A 12,568-nucleotide genomic window follows, 5' to 3' on the forward strand; every position below is an offset into this window, starting at 1 on the left:
GTTCCAGGAGGGCTTTTTTTTTTTTTTTGGTACATTTTAGGAGACTTTTTACATAGATAATCATATCCTCTGCAAAGAAAGACAGTTTTCTTTCTTTCTTCCCAGTCTGTATACCTTTTATTTCCTTCTCTTGTCTTAGTGTGTTAGCTAGGATTCCCAGTATGATGTTGAAAAGGAGTGATGAAAAGGGACAACCGTGCCTTGTACCTGATGTTAGAGGAAAGCATCTACTTTCTCTCCAAAAGTATGAGGTTAGGTTTTTTGTAGATTCTCGCTAAGGACTATACTGTGGCCCAACCCTCCAAATTCATAGGCTGAAGTCCTAAACCCCAATGGGACTCTATTTGGAGATAAGATCTTGAGGAGGTAATTAAGGTTAATTGAGGTCATAAGAGTGGGTCCCTGATCTAATAGGATTCATGTCTTTTTTTTTTTTTAAGATTTTATTTATTTATTTGAGAGAGAGAGAGAGCATGAGAGTGGGGAGGGTCAGAGGGACAAGCAGACTCTGCTGAGCAGGGAGCCCGACACAGGACTCGATCCTGGGACTCCAGGATCATGACCTGAGCCGAAGGCAGACGTTAACTGACTGAGCCACCCAGGCGCCCCAGGATTTGTGTCTTTATAAGAAGGAACAGCAGAGAGTTAACTTGCTCTCTCTCCACGCGCACCTGCTGAAGAAAGGCCAAGTCAGCACGCAGGGAGATGGTGGCCACTTGCAAGTCAAGAGAAGAGAGCTCACATAAGAACCTGGACCTTGCTGGACCTTGATCTTGGACCTCCAGCTTCCAGAACTGTGAGAAAATAAATTCCTGTTTTTTAAGCCACCCAGACTGTCCTATTTTGAGCTAATACAGTGTTCTTTATCAAGCTCGGATAGTTCCCCTCTGTTCCTAGTTTGCTGAGAGTTTTTATTACGAATGGATGTTGGATGTTGCAGATGCTTTTGCTGCATCTATTGGTATGATCATGTGATTTTCCTTTTAAACTGGTTGGTGTAATGAGTTATGTTAGTTGGTTTTCAAATGTTGAATGGGCCAGCCTTGCACACCAGGGATACATGCTACTTGCCCATGGTGTATAATCCTATTTATACATTGTTGGATTCTATTTGCTAATATTTTGCTGAGGGTTTTTACATCTTTATTCATGAGAGATATTGGTCTGCAGTTCCCTTTTCTTATAATGTCTTTGTCTGGTTTTGGTTTTAGGGTAGTGATGGCTTCACAGAATAAGTTGGGACATATTCCCTCTGCTTCTTGTTTTTTCTGGAAGAGATCGTAGAGAATTGGTATAACTTCTTCCTTACGTGTGTGGTAGAATTCACCAGGGAACCCACTTGGGCCTGGGGCCTTCTGTTTGGGAAAGGTTATTAATTATTGATTCAATTTCTTTAATAGATACAGGCCTCTTCAGATTGTCTATTTCTTCTTGTGTGAGTTTTGACAAGTTCTGATGTCTTTCAAGGAGTTGGTCCATTTCATCTATGTTACCAACTTCTGGGCATAGAGTTGTCCGTAGTATTCCTTTATTATCTTTTTAATTTCTTTTTTTTTAAAGATTTTATTTATTTATTCGACAGAGATAGAGACAGCCAGCGAGAGAGGGAACACAAGCAGGGAGAGTGGGAGAGGAAGAAGCAGGCTCATAGCGGAGGAGCCTGATGTGGGGCTCGATCCCAGAACGCCGGGATCACGCCCTGAGCCGAAGGCAGACGCTTAACGACTGAGCCACCCAGGTGCCCCTATCCTTTTAATTTCTATGGGCTCAGTGTTGGCCCTTTCATTTCTGATATTAGTAATTTGTGCCCTCTCTCCTTTTTTTCTTATCCTGGCTAAGGGCTTATCAATTTTATTGATCTTTTCGAAGAATCAGCTTTGGTTTCATTAATTTTCTCTATTTATTTCCTGTTTTCAGTTTCATTGATTTCTTCTCTTTTTATTGTGTCTGCTGCTTACTTTGGATTTAACTTGCTCTTCTTTTTCTAGTTTCCTAAGGTGGAATCTTAGATTATTGGTTTTAAGTATTCTTTCCTACTATATGCGTTCAATTCCATACATTTTCTTCTAAGCACTCCTGTTAGTATATCCTGCGAATTTTGTTGTTTTATTTTCATTTTCATTTAGTTAAAATATCTAAAAATTTTTCTTGATATTCTTTTTCTTTGACCCATGTGATTTTTTTGGAAGCGTGTTGTTTGCTCTTCATGCATTTTGGGGTTTTCCGGCTACCTTTCTGGTTTTGTTTCCAGTTTAATTCCACTGTGATCTGAGAGCATACTTTGTATGATTTCTCTTCTTGTAAATTTGCTAAGGTGTGTTTTATGGCCCAGAATGTGGTCTGGGTGGATGCTGGTGTGAGCTGGAGAACGACGTGTATCCTGCTCTTGCTGGCTGAAGTCGTCTGTCGATGTCCAGTAGATCCAGCTGATGGGTGGTACTGGTGAGTTCTGCAGTGGCCCTCGTGGTTTTCTGCCTCCTGGGTACTTCTGCTTCGGATAAAGGGTGTTGCAGTCTCCAACCATAATCGTGGCTTCGTCGACTTCTTGCCGTTCTATCAGTTTTTGCCTTGTGCAGTTTGACACGCTCTCTTTCAGTGTTCACATTACGGATTGCTGTGTCTTCTTAGAGAAAATGACCACCTGTCATTGTGTGAGCTGCCTCTCTATTGGGGTAACTCCCCTCGCTCCAGTCTGCTCTGTCTGAAATCAATACGACTGCTTCCGTGTTCTCCAGCCCTTTATTTTTTTTTCCTTGTGGTAAAATACACATAATATAAAATTGACTATTTTAACCACTTTTAAATGTCCAGTTTCAGTAGCATGAAGGACATTCGCAGTGTCATACAGCCATCACCACCATCGCTCCAGAACTTTCTCGTCCTCCCAAAGTAACTCTGTCCTCATTAAATAATCCCAGCGTGTTCCACCGCCTCCAGACCTCACTTCGTCCCCTGGGCTGCTGCCCCTCTTGTTCCTGTCATCTCTGCTGCCTTGAGCCCTCCAGGAAACTTCTCAAGGATGTCTGTAGGCTGGCAGGACTGGGACCCAGGGGAGCCCGGCTGTGGTGGGGCAGGGTGGTGGGTCTGGGCTGTATTGTGGGTGATGGTGTGAGCCGTAGATTGAAATCGAACACTGTGGACACAGGTCAAGGTCGGGCTCTCTTCATCTGTGTGGGACTGTACGAACTTGGTGTGACTGCGTAAAGTCACAGTGATTAGTCACCACTGCGCGTACTTACGGCTGGATCTCGTCAGGGTGTGCGGCACGCGTGGTCGCGCAGGGCTGGGTTCTTCCTCTGAGCTGCGCCCACAAGACGCCAAGTGAAGCTGCTGTTCTTCTCGTGTTCGGGTGTGTATCTGCGGGCGGGCTGTGGGCACCGGCTGGCTGGCTGGTGGTGTTTCTGTCCTGCCTCGACATTTCTTACTTTGTGGATGGGTTCATTCAGAAGACATCTGTTGCTGGACTTCAGTGGGTCTCACAGAGCTTCAGAAAGGGGTCAATATTGAGGCCTTTCTAGTCGAAGCCCCTCTGCCCCCATTCTTCACCCTCGTGAGACTTCTTGAATGAAGATTTCTGTGGTGAAGTAATTAGGGAAAGTCTGCACCTCATACTCCCTAGTTGGACACTCCTAGTACAGATGATCATAGTGAAGGCTCTGAGAAGTCCTGCAATAAAAAAAGAAAAGAAGGAAGGAAGGGAGGAAGGAAGGAAAACACCATTTAACTTACTGGTTCTCAAGCTTATTTGCCTAAAGAGCCCCCCTTGTACCTACCATCTGTTAACTTCCTGTGGAGGTAACATCTGAGGAACATCATTTGGGAAATGTTTGCGTGGTGCACACACTGGCAGATTCCATAAGGTAGAGCCGAGGGCCAGTGTGCGTTGGGGGTTGAATTCATTGTGTCTTCTCAGAATTCACATGTTGGAGTGCTAGCCCCAGGATCTCAGAATGTGACCCCTGATAGGGTTGTTGTAGATGTAACAAATTCAGATGAGATCATCCTGGTGTAGGATGACTCCTCATCTAATATGACTGTGTCTTTTTAAAAAGGGGAATTTTGGACAGAGACATGCACACAGGGAGAATGCCATGCGGACATGAAGGCAGAGATCGGGGTGATGCTTCGACGAACCAAGGAGCCCCAGGGATCTCCAGCAAACCCCAGGAGTGGGGAAAGGCTGGAACAGACCCTCCCTTACAGCCTCAGGAGGGACGAGCACCTTGATCTTGGACTTCTGGCCTCCTGACCTGGAAGACAATACCTTTCTGCTATTGAAGCCGCCAGCCTGTGGTGCTTTGCTAAGGTGGCCCCAGGACACTAGCACAGCAGGGAGGGGACAGAGCTTTAGTTTCTTGCTGGGGCTCAGAGGTCCGGGCTGGGAGCCACTAGGATTCCAAGGGCCTGGGAAAGGCCAGGGTTGGACACTGGGGCAGCCGAAGAGCAAAGGTTTCCATCACTGGTGTTGTTGTAAGTTGTTGCGAATCGCCCAGCTATCGCGCCTTAATAACTCTACAGAAATAACCGAGATGTTCGCGGCAGGCCATTTTTGAGGAGGGACATCGGACACATCCCAAATGCCTGCCAGCTGAGAAAGTGCTTGGTGACCCCTGGAAGGAATGCTCTCTGCTCCAAAGAGGACAAGTCATGATCTAGGTCAGAGAGTGGGGACTCTGTGTGAGGTGACGCTCAACACAGAAGGTAGTCCACGAACCAGGCTCTCGCACACGTGGCTTGCGTGGATGCAGCCGAGGCCACGGGGATGCGGGTGTTTACAGAGACAATGAAATGTCCACGCTGGTCTCCAGCCAGGCTTCTTAGGACCGCTTCCCCCGTTTCCTCCCCGGACAACAGTGGGACACGGTCCCCAGAGTGACAGCTGTCCTATTGCTGCGGGTGGGCCGCCCTCGTGGGCCTGGGCCCTGGATGTCACTCCCACAGCGGGACCTGGAGCTCCTGCCCAGCGGGACACACACTTGCCCAAATCCTGTTGGGGACCAGCTGCTCTCCTCCCTGGCTCCAACCCCAGGGCCGGGGAGGCTGGGGAGGCAGGGGAGGCTGGGGTGGCTCACATACCCTCCTGATGTCCCCCGGAAAGCGTCCTCTGCTAAAGCAGTCTGCAGCTGCTCCAGGTCATGCTGTGGGAAGAGTTTTCACAGTTTTCTAGAGGGAGGGGAAAGCAGAATGTGAACAGCAGGTGGGGCTCCACCAACAGGTCAGGAAGCTGGGGGCACCGTCAACTGCTCTTCAAACGATTTTGTTAATTCCATTCTCTGCTGGGAGCATGGATTATGTTTATTATGATTATTATTAGAAGCAGGAAAATACATAAAAAACAACAGTCTCGGTCCTCCGTTTCATTTAGAAGTTAATGTTTTCTGCCCAATTACTTAAGTCAAGATTGAAAATATAAAAGGACCTCTCTCCCTTCATTCCCAAGAGCTCATTTCCATCAGAGATAGGAAGAGACCTAACACACAAAGAAAGAGCAGCTTGATTAGTTTAAATGAGGGAGAATGAACAAGTGAAGGGCCTCCCTGGCTGGTGCGTCCGACTGTGCCCCGGCTCTGGCCGAGGCCCCCCTGAGCTGAGCCTGTCTGGGGCTGGCCGGGCTGGGGAGAACGGACGGGTACAGCTTCAGGCAGGTTCACACCCACAGGAGTCTGCAGCGGGAGGTAAAACTGTAGGACCAGCCGGGTGCTTCTACTGCCCGCCAATGCTGTTCCAGGAAGGTGGTCTCGGCGATCTGCGGGCGGCGGTGGGCTCCGGAGGGCCGTGTCCATCCAGAGCGGACCTCCGTCCCCGACGGTGGCGGTGCCTTTACCAAACAGATAAACAGCGGTTTGGTCCTGTCCTATTACTCAAGGCTTTTGGCTTTGTTCGGCTGTAAACTTTGAGACCCCGCGGGAATACAGCAGGGACTGAGGCCGGGTCCGGACGTGGGCCATAGCCAAGCTCACTGCCAAGGGGCGCCGGGGCGGCCGGGGGCACCTGTGCGGTGTGGGCTGGACCTCCAGACTCATCCCGAAGCCTGGCGAGTCCGCCGCTCAGCTGTGCAAATGAGCCCAGGAGTGGAGGGCGGGATGAGGCGGGGAGAGACCCGGGTGGGGGCGGCCGAGGGGCCGTCGCTGCCCCCAGGTTCTGCCCGGAAACCGGGTGGGAGCTGAGCCGCCCAGCTGAGAAGCAGGGGCAGGGGCGGGAGCAGCCGGGGAAAGGTGAGGGGTTGACAGGGGCAGGGGGCGGGGCTGGCAGAGGCGAGGGGCGGGGCTGGCAGAGGCGAGGAGCGGGGGGGCGGGGATTAAAGGAGCGTGGGCGGGGCTGCAGGGGCGGGGGCGGGGCGGCGCGGGGCAGACAGAGGGCGCAGGGCCAGTAGAGGCCGGGCCGGCAGGGCTGGCAGGGACGGGGCTGGGGAAAGGGCGGGCGGGACCGACAGAGGCGGGGCGGAGGGGGCGGTGCAGGCAGGGGCGGGGTTTGCAAGGCGGGGCTTGCAAGGCGGGGCGGGGGCATGCCCACAGGGGCGTGGCTGACAGGGGCGGGATTTGCAGGGGCAGGGCTGGCGGAGGGGGCGGGGCCGACAGAGGCAGGTGCCCTCTGGGCCGGTGGGCTGGGCGGGCGAAGCAGGGTGGGGCTAGTCCTCCCGACCAGGTGCGGCCGGGAGCGGGCGCTGTGGGGGCCACAGGTAAGGCGGGTCAGGGGCAGGTTCCGTGTGGCATTTGGGGGGGAGGGCAAGTGGGGGCAATTCAGAGACTGGAGGAAAGCGCGGGGCGGGACCTTGCTGCTGGGGCCACAGGTTGGGCGGGGAAGAGAGGGAGGTCAGTGAGGACACGAGCCCTGCACCCCTGCGCCGACGGGCCACTCGCGGCGTGCTGGCTTACAGCGTCTGCCCGTGGGGCGAGTGGGCTTGCCTGTGCGGATGGAGAGGAAGGGGCGGTCCCCAGAAGGAGCGGGAGCCTGGGCTGGGGCGGGACTTCGGAGAGCAGGCAGCGGGAGTGGATGGGGGGCATCTGCGGAGGGATGGAGGGCGTCTCCTGAGGGTTGAGGCCTTTGGGCCCCTGAGCAGAGCCGGAGAGCAACGGTGTGGGGGGCCCACCCCACCAGGATAGGCTCAGGAGAGCCACAGACAGGCATGGCTGTGATGGAGCAGCGGGTCCCTGGACAGCACCCAGGTGAGGTGACCCTGGGCTGCCGGAGGCTCCGGGGGCCCATGGACCACGTGGTAGCTTGTAGGGGAGAAGCCCGGAGGGTGGGGGCCCAGGTGCAGGGAAGGGCGGGGAGGAGGGTGGAGAAGAGGGCGGGCCTGTTGGGGGAACCGCTCGAGGCAGGTCACCCTGCCGCCTGCCTGGGGCCTGCTGGTTTCAAGTTCAAAGTGATTTGTATCGGGTGTTCAGATCCTGAGGCCCCTGGGCAGCAAGGGCTTTATGGGGTTTTTAAAAGTCAAGTCAAGCTAATTAGAAAAAAATATATGGTTTGAAGGCTCAGAAAACAACCCGTTTACTGTGGGATCGCAGTAGCAGAGAAGCCGTCCTGGGAGGTCAGAACAGAGACCTGGGCACTTGGTCGGGTATTTGTCTCTCAATGAGGATACATTTCTGGGGGCAGGTTGTGGTGAGTCCCAAGGGGGGACGCTGCTGGCCTCATGCCTCCCCCCCCCACCACTGGTAGCCCGGACAGCACGTGCTTCTCAGCATACTTGTGGCTCTGGGGGACTTACTTGCTCAGCATCTGGCAACTGGCCAAGCCGGTGGCGAGCAGAGGAGGCAGTGGCCGCCCTGAGATGCCAGCCTGAGCCCCAGTCCAGGCGCAGGGAAGGCAGGTGGCCATCTAGGAGGTGCGGTTCCTGGCAGTCCTTCAGGGACAGCCCAGGGGGAGGGGGTGGATGCCTGGTGTGGGGCAGGAGACTGGGGGTCTACAGTGACCAGAGGCCAGAGGAGTGGTGGTCCCCTGGGGCCGCATGGCTTCCCTGTGCTTGTCCTGCTTTGCTGCCCACCCACCAGCTCCCTCGGGGGAGTCCGCACCGGGACTCCTCTGAGCACCCGCTGGCCTCGCCTGGCAATTTCCACAGCATCTACCGTTGGAGACCCGAGCCCCCCACCAGCTCGTCATCCCTGGACTGGGTTTTGATGGGTGTTGGCGTGCATGTGCCCAATGGCAGACAGAGGGTGGGGGCAGCTCTTTCTAGAACTTTCCTCTAGGCCAGGTGACAGAGACTACTCCAGAGGGGCTCCCAGAGGTGCCCTCCCCTCACCTGGCAGGCAGGACCCTGGGAGAAAAAGGCCTGTGTCCAGTGAGCTCCATTATCGAGTGCCTGCTGCCTTCCTCATTCCCTCCCAGTCCAGCGTCTGGCCCCTGCCCGCCTTCCCCCAGCCTTACACAGATCCTCACCATCCTGGGCTTAGAGCTGCTGTGGCCTGGGAGGGAAGCAGGGCCCCAGGACGCGGGGCAGAGGGGCAGCCTCAGGCAGGGTCTGCATGGCTGTCTGTCCAGAGAGTCTTTCTGGCTGTAGGCTCTCGGTCATCTTGTTCCCTCACTCTCTGCCGTGTCCTAGGCGGGATTCCCGGCTCACTGTTGTTTATTCCTGTACTTACCCTGTCTGGTGGAAGGGCCTTCTGGGTCCATCCCTACTTCCAGAATGAGCCCACCTCTGTCCCCTGGGTGCCTCCCTTGGCCCCCACCCTGGCACAGGCTCGTCATAAGCGTGTAGTCTGGCTGTTGGCAACTTCCAGCTGGGGGTCAGGCCTTTACTGTGAGGTCAGCTTCTAGCACAGGAAGTCCTGACTGTCCCACGGAGGCTCGCAGAGCCTCGGGCAAACCGTAAATGCAATTCTGTGGGCTCTCCTGAGAGGAAAGTGGGTGCAGGGCCCGCAGAGGGGGGGCTGGCGAGCATGGGAAGGAGGCAGTCGGGGCAGATGGCCACGCAGGCCTCGCTTAGCCCTCGGGCAGCCCTGGGAGCCTCTCTCGCTCCTTCGATGTAGGGGGATACAGGCTCAGAGGGAGGACAGAGCAGGATTCGAACGGGCAGGAAGCTGCTGGCTTTTCCCCTTCCATGAGGGTCAAAAAATCATCCTTCTGTTACCTGTCTTCATACACAGTGAGACCTATCACAGGGGGCCGAGGATGTGGAGTGAGTAGTGTGTGTCCCCCAACCTGCCTGCCCCCCAGAAACAGCCACCGGCTGATTCTTCCTCTGACTTTGGAAAAGCAAAGACGCAGCCCTACGGACCACCATTGATTATAACGACCTGCGTCGTTAAGAAAATACTCAGCTAGATTTAGTGCAATATTTATTTTTTTCCAAGAACGTGAGTAGTACATTTTAATGAAGTTTTAGCTCAAAAAGGATCCAGTAGTATCCCCTTATCAGCGGGGGACATGTTCCAAGGCCCCCAGTGGACGCCTGAAACCGCCCATAGTTCCGAACCCTGTGGGTACCACGTCCTGTCCCGTGTGTGCGCACCGATGGCTAAGCGTCATTTACGAATCAGGCTCAGTAGGAGCGCTCGCAGAGGAGCGCGGTTTTCACAACAAGCCCTGAGAGAGGCTGTGTGGACATGGTCTCCGCCACACTGTCTCACTGACGGTGCAAGGGGCTGACAAGCCCACGGGAGAAGGTGACCCACGGCGCAGGCTGGTGACAGCGTGAGGCGTTGGCTGACCTACTGACCGTATGTCTGGAGATCATGTCCTTCTGGCTGAGCGCAGGGCCCCGATGCTGTGGGAAGCAGAGCCAGGAAGAAGGGGGACTGTGTAGCAAGTGTTCTCTGGGGGAGACGCAGTGTTTGCCTTGCCCAGAACGGCCATGGGTTTCTCAGGCCGCGTAGACGGCGGGAGGCCTGTGCCTGCGGGGCTTCTGGGGAGGAAGACAGTGGAGGGGCCGCCACATGGCCCGGCTCAGCCCCACGTGGCCTCTGCGCCAGTCCCCAGGGGCCTCCCAGCTGGACTGAAACCCTTCCTGAGACATTTCCTGTTCCCGGACTGATTCCTGAGTACCCGTCCAGTGTTCTTAGGAAATGATCTAAATCAGATTAAACCAGCACTGGTGACAAGCAGAAAACCACGGAGGACCTTCTGATGGGCCGTACGCAGCCTGCTCTCTGGTCTCTGGCGCATCCGCCCCTCTTGGGGGTCAGTGTCTGTGGGTTGCCTGCAGGGCCTCTGGTGACGGCCTCCCAGCTGTAACCGGCTCTCTCAGGTTTCTCTCTGGGCCTCCCGCGCCCCCGCTGGTCCCCCCCCTCCAGCCCCCGCTCTCAGAAGCACCCAGTGTGGCTGTGGGACTTGCAGCCTCTGCTCTAACAAGCAGCCGGGAGGGGCTCCATCCTCCAGCTGCGCAGCTTACTGGCACGATGCTTCTCCCTCCCTCCGAAACCTTTGATGAGTCCCGGCTGCACTGCTTGGAGCTGGCCCGGTTCGTGGCTCTGGGGAGGACTCGCTGGGCCTCACGGTTTGGTGCAGAGAGCCAGAGGACGCACAGTGGGGGGCCCCAGACAGGCCTTCGGTCCAGCGAGGACACCAGGGCCGCGGTCTCACAGGAGCCGGCTGTCCCCCGGGGGGGAGCGAGGGGTCCCTGTCGGGCAGGTGCCCCTGCCCCGGAAAGATCTCTGTCCAGGCTGGGGCTTCGCGGTCGGGTGCTGGGTGCTCTCAGAGAGATTAATTGGCTCTCCTCTCTGTCTCTGTCCCCCATTTCCTCCCCAGGGGGGCTTTCTCTGTGGTCCGGCGCTGTGTCAAGCTCTGCACTGGCCATGAGTATGCGGCCAAGATCATCAACACGAAGAAGCTGTCGGCCAGAGGTAGGCACGGGCCGTGTGCGGGGGCCGGGCTCCCACAGGCCCAGAGCTTGGCTGGACGCAAGGGCCGCCTCCGGCCCAGTGGGGCCAGCAGCAGGGAGAGGGACCCATCCCCTCAGACCTTGACTCTGGTTGGGGGCACTAGGAGGTCCGATGGCTTCTAGTGACGGATGCTGCGGGGCTGCTGGAATGACCCCTCCAGGTCCTCCAGGTCCCCCGCACCAGGGGACGGTTTGCCAGCGCGGGGCGGGGCTCTGGGCCTGCAGGGGTGAGTGTGGTGCTGGGCAGGAGCCCGCCCTGGGCACGTGGCCTCACCCGGCCCACCTTGTCCCTCCGGGCCCTTGCTGGCTGGCGGCCCATGCCGGGCTCACAGATAGCACCCTGCCCTCCTTGGGGTCGGACAGTGTTCTGTGTGGTGGGGGTGCTGCCCTGAGCGGGTGACTCTGAGTACAGACTCAGGGCTGGGATCCTGGGCGGGAATCCTGCAGGCCCCCCAAGGGACCTTTAGCACCATGGGGGTCCCATGGGTCCTCCGACCCCGGGGTCGGACAGGAGGAGGCCGGGTGACCCCTGGGCAGAGAGAGCCAAGCTAGGCCCCCGGCCTGGTGCTGTCTTGCCTGCCAGGGAACCCCCAGTTAGTGTCCAGACACAAATCTGAGCTGAGAGGCTCCTTCTCTGGCCAAAGAGGCTCTGAGCTTAGGCAGCGTGGGCCTGCATCCCTCCCTGAGACTGGGGCCAGGCTGTGGGGTCTGCAGGACAGTCCCGTGGCCAGCAGGGCACGCAGCCGAGCCCACCCTGTGAGATTGCTGCAGGCCTGTTTCCAGGGGTGGCACTCCCGTCCCAGCTCACGGTGAGGGGCCCACAGTGCACAGGTGGGTCAGCCCCACGTCCTCAGTGCTTGCTGCCCGTGTTGGGGCCTGAGGGGCGTGAGCAGGGAGACTCTGGGCAGACCCAGAAGCGTTAGCTCCCGACCGTCCCTTGGCGACAAGGGACCTCTGGGAGCTGCTCGGGGGACTGTGGTGGGCTCTGCTGGCATCAGGGGGCCTGGCCATGGTGGCGGGGCCGGGAGAGGGAGTGCCGTGGATCTCCAGGCGACTCTGAGCTGGGCCATGCGTGCCCAGACAAGGTGCTGCCGCTGAGCGCGTCCTGACGCACGCACGCACACACGCATGCACGCACACAGAGCTCCCAGAGCACAGGGGAGCTACCGAGGTCCCTGACGCTGTTGGCGGGGGGGGGGGGGGGGAAGCGGTTTGCGAGGATATGTCTGCAGGCATGCCGTCCCTAAGGCGGGAGGGACATAGGCTTGTTCCAGGCCATGGGGGGAAGAGAGGGACCCCCCCTCAGATGGCCCCGAGAGTGGTGAGGGAGCCCCTCCCACGTGCCTGGCACGGAGCAAACACCCACATAAGCCGCCGCAACTCCACGTGTGGGCCGGGAGCACAGGGGAGGGCACGGAGCAGTAGGGGGGTCTTGAGGGATGAATAGGAGTTTGTGAGGCTGAAGCAGAGAAGGATGGGGGCATGTTTCTGTGGAATCCTGCAGCTCCTCTGAAGTACCCTTACAGCCCCCTCCCCATGGGTACCCTCAAAGCGCTCTACAGGTAGGGAGCGTCAGGACCAGCAGAAGCCTAAAATCGCAGGTGTGTTGGGAGAGTACCACCTGCTCGTTCTGCCCCTGCAGCAGTGCTCACCCCTTCCTGACCGGACGGCCTGCTTTGCTGCCTCCGTGTGGCACGGCTGGAGAGCTGTGCAGAGCCTGGGGCTCCTGTCGGCCCTGCTCCAGGC

General features: G+C 56.9%; 1 protein-coding gene across 1 annotated transcript in view; it reads left to right on the top strand.

Annotated features, from left to right (window-relative positions):
• Positions 1 to 12,568, top strand: part of CAMK2B (calcium/calmodulin dependent protein kinase II beta) — an 82,756-nt gene that overhangs the window by 18,924 nt on the left and 51,264 nt on the right. Inside the window, 1 exon segment of the mRNA XM_026502364.4 lies at positions 10,690 to 10,784. Coding sequence (XP_026358149.1) covers positions 10,690 to 10,784 — 95 coding nt within the window.

The sequence above is a fragment of the Ursus arctos genome, unplaced genomic scaffold (genome assembly GCF_023065955.2).
Source record: "Ursus arctos isolate Adak ecotype North America unplaced genomic scaffold, UrsArc2.0 scaffold_3, whole genome shotgun sequence".
Lineage (NCBI taxonomy): Eukaryota > Metazoa > Chordata > Mammalia > Carnivora > Ursidae > Ursus > Ursus arctos.